The 8,122-nt window shown below is 35.2% G+C and overlaps 1 protein-coding gene across 1 annotated transcript in view; it reads left to right on the forward strand.

Moving 5' to 3' along the window:
- The window catches only part of LOC105881713 (uncharacterized), a 31,259-nt gene extending 26,986 nt beyond the window's left edge, over positions 1 to 4,273 (forward strand). The window contains exon 4 of the mRNA XM_012783514.3: positions 1,294 to 4,273. Coding sequence (XP_012638968.2) covers positions 1,294 to 3,359 — 2,066 coding nt within the window. The 3' untranslated portion in view covers positions 3,360 to 4,273. The remainder of the gene's footprint in view (positions 1 to 1,293) is intronic.
- Positions 4,274 to 8,122: the final 3,849 nt, after the last annotated feature.

Raw genomic sequence — 8,122 nt, forward strand, 5'->3', positions numbered from 1 at the left:
ATTTTTCATAGAACTTTATATATTCACATCACAATGTGGCTAATATTTTACATTTAAATGTGAAGAATTGACTGTCTTTAGAATTTGTGTAGGGTATGTCTCTTGAGTATATATTTTTTAAGATTTCTTGATATTTGAAATTTTTTGTTTTTAACTAATTTTTAAGGGACAGTTTTGCCAGAAATAGTGTTCTTGGTTGGTAGCTGTCCCTTTTTCAGCACTTTGAATATATCATACTACACCTTTCTGGCCTGCAAGGGTTTTTTTGCTAAAAAATCTGTTGATCATTTTTACCCTTGTACATGCCAAGTACTTTATTGTTTGTTTTGTTTTTGCTGATTTCAAGATTCTCTTTGTAACTTTAAAATTTTTAATTATACTGTATCTTGTATGGGTCTCTTTCTGTTGTTCATAGTTAGACTAGGTTGAGCTTCTTTAAATTTTATGCTATTTTCTCTCTCAAATTTAGAAAATTCTCAGATATTATTTTTTCAGGTAAGCTCTCTACTCATTTTTCTCTCTTCTTTCATTATAGAATTCCCATTAGGAATATTTGGCATGCTTGATGATAGTATGTCCCTCAGGCTCTCTTCACCTTTCTTCATTTTTTCTTTTTGCTCTCTTGACTATAATTTCAAATGGCCTATTATCAAGCTTGCTGGTTTTTTTCTGCTATATCAAGTCTAGTGATGATCCTCTCTAGTGAATCTTTAAATTCAGTTATTTCATTTTTCGGTTCCATACTTTTCTGTGTGTGTGTGTTTTAGTTTTAATATGTTTGCAAATAATCTCATTTTCTTTATATATTGCTCTCCTCCTTTTATTTAATTGTGTGTATTATTCAGCTGATAGGGCATCTTTAAGATAGATATTTTAAATATTTTTAACATTACTTTATAGATCTTCACTTCTTTAGGGTCACTTGAATATTTTTGTCCTTTTATTCAACTGTGTTTCTTTGTTTCTTTGATATATTTTCATTTTTAATGAGATTTGTGTCATTTAAAAAATAACTACCTATTTCATCCTTTAGAGAAAAATTTAGCTCCATACAGCCATGCTACACATTCAGGGCACTTCTCCAAACTGCTGGCAGGATGTGTCTTCTCTGGAGTACTCTGTATATTTTCCTACTAAAATGGTTTGTCTATTTCTTATGAAAAGCCCTTAATCTTTACCCTCCATAATGAATTCTATATGTTCTGCACTTTTCTCTGTTGCTGTAATAGTTATTCATCTTTGTTCTCACTGGACTCAGCATGTCATTTACACTCTATCTGCATTTCTTTTCAGCACTACCTGTTAAAGGAAGCAATAACCAGTGTTTTGAAAGCCCCAGAGAAACCCAAGACTTTGGATATAAGATTGGATTCAGTGTTCAGTCAAATATTTCTGATGACTCAAGATTTAAAATTAAAGAAAATATTTCTAAATGTGACCAGTTTGATGAGCCCATTGTTAAACCCTTATTATTCTTCCACAAACCAATAATACCATCAGATGCCAAAATCTACAACTGTGATCAGTATGATGAGGTGTTTACCCAATCATCATTGCTTAATCAACATCAGGGAATAAATAATTGGGAAGAACTTTATATATCCAATAAAACTTCAATGTCCTTTATCCAAAACTCTACCCTAAATAATTACCAAGATATTCATGTTGATGAGAGAATTTATCAATGCAGTAAACCTGAAAAAACCTTGAACCAAATCTTATGTTCTAGGAAATACCAGAAAGCTCAATGTCCAGAGATCCAATATAAATGTAAAAAATGTGAGAAAGTCTTTCATCAATGCTTAAAGTTTATTAGCCATGAGGATATCCATATTCAAGAGTATTTCTACAAATGTAATGAATGTGAAAAAGCTTTTGTCCAGTCAGAGAAACATTCTCAAAATAAGGGAATTCGTATTGGAGAATACTCACACAGACCTTATAAATGTGTGAAAGTCTTTAATCAGTCATCCAATATAAGAAAACATAACATAATCCATACTGAAGAAAACCTCTACAGATGTAAAGAATATGGCAAATCCTTTAACCAGAGTTCACAGCTTGAACATCAGAATATTTATACTGAGTATGAATCCTACATATGTAAGGAATGTGGCAAAGCCTTTACTCAGTATTCAGTTCTTCAACAACATCAGAGAATTCATACTGTAAAAAAACTGTACAAATGTGAAGAATGTGGCATATCCTTTACCCAGTCAGCAAGCCTGAGGATACATCAGGTAGTTCATACTGGAGAAAAAGCCTTCAAATGTAAAGAATGTGGCAAAGCCTTTACTCGGTTTTCAAATCTTAGACGACATCAGAAAATTCATACTGGAGAGAAACCCTATAAATGTGAAGAATGTGGCATATTCTTTACCCGGTTGGCAAGCCTTAGAAGACATCAAGTAGTTCATACTGGAGAAAAACCCTACAAGTGTGAAGAATGTGGCATATCGTTTACTGAGTCAGCAAGCCTTAGAAAACATCAGGTAGTTCATACTGGAGAGAAACCTTACAAATGTGAAGAATGTGGTAAATCCTTTAGCCATAGTTCATACCTTACTAAACATCAGAGAATTCATACTGGAGAAAAACCCTACAAATGCGAAGAATGTGGCAAAGCTTTTACCCAGTCAGCAAGCCTTAGAATACATCAGGTAGTTCATACTGGAAAGAAACCCTACAAATGTGAGGAATGTGGCATATCCTTTACCCAGTCAGCAAGCCTTAGACTACATCAGGGAATTCATACGGGAGAGAAACCATACAAATGTGAAGAATGTGGTATATCCTTTACCCGGTTGGCAAGCCTTAGAAGACATCAGAGAATTCATACTGGAGAAAAACCCTACAAATGTGAAGAATGTTGCATATCCTTTACTCAGTCAGCTAGCCTTAGAATACATCAGGTAGTACATACTGGAGAGAAACCATACAAATGTAAAGAATGTGGCAAAGCCTTCACTCGGTTTTCAAATCTTAGACGACATCAGAAAATTCATACTGAAGAGAAACCCTACAAATGTAAAGAATGTGGTAAATCCTTTAGACATAGTTCATACTTTACTCAACATCAGATTATTCATACTGGAGAGAAACCATACAAATGTAAGGAATGTGGCAAAGCCTTCACTCATTTTTCAAATCTTAGACGACATCGGAAAATTCATACTGGAGAGAAACCTTACAAATGTGAAGAATGTGGCATATCCTTTACACAGTCTTCAAGCCTTAGACAACATCAGGGAATTCATACTGGAGAGAAACCCTACAAATGTAAACACTGCGATAAAATCTTTTACTGTAATTCACACCTTACTCAACATCAGAGAATACATACTACAAAACCCTTATAGATATAATATATGTGAAAAGAGTTTTATCCCAAATATACAACTTAGAAATCACCAGAGAGTTCATAGAAAAACAAACTTTACTGGTGCAATAAATGCATGGAAGTATTTAATAAAAACTTAAATATAAGTGTATCAGGGGATTCATACAAGTGACAACTAAAGCACACTTTCAGACTTTACACTAACCCAAAGTATTTATTGTAGAGAATAATGTGAAGTGAAAGCACTTAGATAATTTATCTGATCATATTTTTCAAAAGAGCAAGAGTATTGATGTTTAGACAGGTACAATTATATTCCATGGGTACTTCGTATTGACAGTATTTGAAATTTTTCAAACACAAATATTAATGTAATTCTCAAATTAGTTGATGCTGTGCTTTCATTCTTAATGTTTATATAAAAATATGTGATCTATTAATTTTGGATCAGAGCTATGAGGGGGTCATTCAATATTAGGTGAATATGATTAATATCAGTTTTTCCCTGAAAGTTTACTGGCAAATGGAAAATATTAAGAAAATGTAAAGAAAGTTATTTTTTGTGTTTGAGTCATAAAACAATGATGCAGGTAAGTATACAGTATGTAATCTAGTTTTTTTTTCTTCTGTATTAAAGTAAGAGAGAAACATTCCAAGTTTTCAAAATAAATAATTTTGCCAGTTGTCCATAAGTAGGAAAAAACTGGCCAGTTAGTTAAAATACTGACATATCTTTACAGTAGAATCAAATAGAAGTCTTGAATATTATTTGATGTGATAGAGGACATAGAAACCTTGAATGTTATTTGATGTAATAGAAATAAAAACATCTTCACAGATATCAGAGTAAAATGAAGATAACTCCTATCTGAATGGTTGTATATGTATGATATATGTTGACATAGTTCTAATAAAGATTATATGAAAGTATAATTCAAAGTCTTACCTTTAAATCCAAAATCTCCATTCATAAAATTTTACCCAATAGTTTTCTTTGCACATGGCCCTTTCCTGGGCCAATTGAACACATAGAGATGATTTGTTTAGATTTATATTGAATGCACTATACAATATATTGAGCTAAAAACAAACTTTGTGTAAGAGAACTATAAGAGGAAGAAATGCGTGTGTGTGTGTGTGTGTACCTGTCTTCAGAAGAAAATAGAAATAATGGATAAAAACATAATTTCACAAGATTTGATGATTTACAATCAAACTAGATTGTACAAATTCTCAAAGCAAATTTAGCTTCTCTATTGCAGGGGTCCTGAAACTTTTTAAATAGGGGGCCAGTTCACTGTCCCTCAGATTGTTGGAGGGCTGGACTATAGTTTTAAAAAAACTATGAACAAATTGCTATGCACATTGCACATATCTTATTTCAAAGTAAAAAAACAAATGGTCAAAAACACCCGCATGTGGCCTGCGGGCCATAGTTTGAGGATGCCTGCTCTATTGTATGTTAAACTTATTTTTCACAAATCTCATGTCTCCAGGGTGCAGAATCCCCCCCATGGAAATCCTGTCCTTTTACTTGCTGCCTATTCAGTTAAAGTAATTATATAATTTTCTTATCCTTCAAATTGTTGAACAAAGATGGACATCCTTACACTTTAGGCTAAGGCAGTGTCCACCCTTCAAGCTGCACAAAATAGCAGGATAGATTTTCCAACTGCATCTTCTCAGTTTCAAACTTATTCACAAAGCTAGCTGGTAACATGGATGTAGAAGCTTTCATATCTTTTTCTAATAGTAATTGTTCATCTAGCTTTTTTACCTTCATCTCAGCTGATAACTGGCTTCTGTGACTACTTACAAAGCTCCTAGTAATGGCCAATCCACTGGCAATGCCACATGGTGATCTTCCTTACCTTAGGGGTAATGCAGTTTTCTTTAGTCTGTCTGGAATTTTAGGGGCATCCCTCTACTCAGGAGTCGGCATGCATCTTACAAATGAGCAACATCACCCAAAATAGATGAGAAGTAACACTCCAGACTTTTCACTTTAATACTTCTTCTTGCCCATACTTTAGTTACTGGATTTGTCCTGACTAGCTCATCTGTTGTTATGTAAAATGTCTATAAATGCAATGTTATGCTCATTCCTGGCAGAAGGAGCCTGGAAACCATAGAAGAAGCAGACAAATCCAATTTGTCAGTAGAGGGGGATTTATTATAGAATTTATGGATAAGTGCATGGTCATGGGTGGCAACAAGAAAAATTGATCTCCATGCTGTTACACCCCAGATACAGGGCTTATAGACTATATGAAAAGAGTATACATATTCATGTGGAGAACAATTAAAGTTGACCTTCCAGGAAAAGACAAAAATACCAATGGTATGTACATCATAGCCTGTAATTTGTGTCATAACATCAAGGTTGTTTTGACCTAAGGACAGTATTTATGGTAGTGTGTACTTTTATACACGGAACAGTTGATAAAGTAAAAATCTGAGAGACATTCCCAGACCTGGGGTTAGTTAGAAGTCAACATGGTATATTAGCATCCAAGAGGGAGGTACTTTAGACTCCACAAAGCTCTCTGTCTAGTACTATGGAGATCTTAGAGTTCAGAGGAGCCCAGTGAACACTCAACCAGGTAGTTTGAATCTCTTTGATTCTCAAATAAATGACAATTGAACTTGCATAAGTCCCCATTATGCCCAAATTTATTCTTCCTTCTTTTTCCTCTCTAAAGAAAAAGTTACAGAAATTTAAAGAATCTTCCCCCAAAGGAAACACACTAAACAGAGTCTGCTCATCAGTGTAAAGTGGAGGCCAGGAGATGGGGAGCAAGTATTTGGGGGGGCAGAGAAAATGGCAAGGTTGAAAGAGGTACTGGGACAGGCATGAATGTGTGTTTTGCCTTCTCACTGAAAGTTTACTTTAAAAATACAAATCACCAGTCATGTCTAATCAGGGCTAAGAGGAAGAGAGATGTGTTTGTGGACAGGTCAGAAACACTGACCTGTAGAGACTCCTGTGGAGGCAGGAGGCCCTGGTAATGTGATGTGCTGATGACAGCTGGGATGTTCAGCAGGAGTGATGAACTGGCAGAATTACCAGTTCTCTGGCTCCAATGATGGTCCATCCTATTGATGCATTGCTTTCTCCAGGCTGTTGGGTAGATATGGTAGGGCATTTACTTCCTATACCAAATTACTCAGGAAGTCAAATCCATTCTGCTGCATCTGTCTATACTGCATGGGGCTGGGCTGGATGCCTACACTGGGTATGGGGATGGCCATTCCATGGGCCAGTTGGGCATATAGGCTGCCCAGCTTTGAATTCCATTCAGGGGGCATTACTGGGTACAGACACGTTTTTGGTGTGACTCTCCACTCTGCCCCTTTGTAGACACTGCTAGTCAATCATAGGATTATTAGCCCAGTGATCAGTTAGCAGTGACATGTGTTCCAGGTGGCTTAAGAAAAGGATCTAGGAGACTCATGCATTCCTACCTGACCAGACCTCAGAGCCTTCCATATAAATGAGGAAGCAAAGTGTCATCACCAGTTACCCTGTGAAGACCCTGTCTTATTAGTCCCAGATAGCACCTTGGGTGACCACTTTCTGAGTGGAGGAAGAGACAGTTCTTTGCAAACTCCTTTCCTTAGGATTGTGAAACAATCCTTTACAGTGGTCTCTTGTGGGCAGAAAATTCCAGTGGGGCTGGGGCAGGAAGAAGCCACTCAACTAGGCCTCCCACTATACCCTGTCCCTCTCCTAGCATGGCTTGGCTTGGCTGGGGAACTAGACAAGCATAGAGACCCCAGAAGTTGGGACCCAGATCAGTGGTTGTGCTGACCACAATTACCCTTGTGATTGCCACAATGAAAGAAATTTCAATGTAAATCTGTAGCTATCTGCAATAGCATGGATGAATATAAAAAATATAAAGTTGCATAAAAGAGAGTAGATGTAAAAGTATATGTGGTGTAAAATTTCATTTATATAAGTGAATAAATAGAAAAAGCAAAGAAATCTGAGGTTCTGGCTTTCAGTAATGGTGGAGTAGCTTGTTGAATTACCACTCTCACAAATATGATAAAAAGCTTAAAATATTCGATATCATTGTGTAGAAAAATGCATCTAAATTATTATAAATAATATGGTATATGTATGCATAAGCACTAGAGTATTTCATCTGTGCCCAGTGTAGGGAATATAGGTATTAAAATTTGGATACAGCCAAGTTAACTTCCTCTTCAAAAAATAATAATACTCTTAAAAGTGTTATAACAAAACCCAGAGTGTCTCTATAACTATCATTTATAGTTAATAGTCACAATTTTAAAAATTCATGAGACGTGAAAAACACGAAAATGTAATCCATACACATGATAACAAGCAGGCAGTAGAAGCTATTCCAAGATGTCCACGATGCTGTAATCAGACAAGTATTTGAAAACAGCTATTATATATATGTTTATAGGAGTAAAAAATAATTCTCATAATGATTTAACAGATGTAGAACCTCCATAGAGAAATAGAGCCTATAAAAAAGAATCAAAGAAAAAGATAATAAAAAGAAAAAAATTATTTTTGAGCTTATCCACAGATTAGAAAAAGAAGACAAAGCAATAGACATTATCCAATTATCTGAAGAGTGAAAAAATTATTAGAGCCTTAGAGACCTATAGAATGATGGAGTCTGAGAGAGGGGAGAGATAGAAAAAGTAAATGGAGTACAAAAGTAAATCAACAACTAATAGCCAAAAACTTCCACAAATTTGTTAAAAACATACACTGTTATAGCCAAACCCCCTGCCCCCCAA

This window comes from Microcebus murinus, chromosome 13, assembly GCF_040939455.1.
Source record: "Microcebus murinus isolate Inina chromosome 13, M.murinus_Inina_mat1.0, whole genome shotgun sequence".
Classification (NCBI taxonomy): Eukaryota; Metazoa; Chordata; class Mammalia; order Primates; family Cheirogaleidae; genus Microcebus; species Microcebus murinus.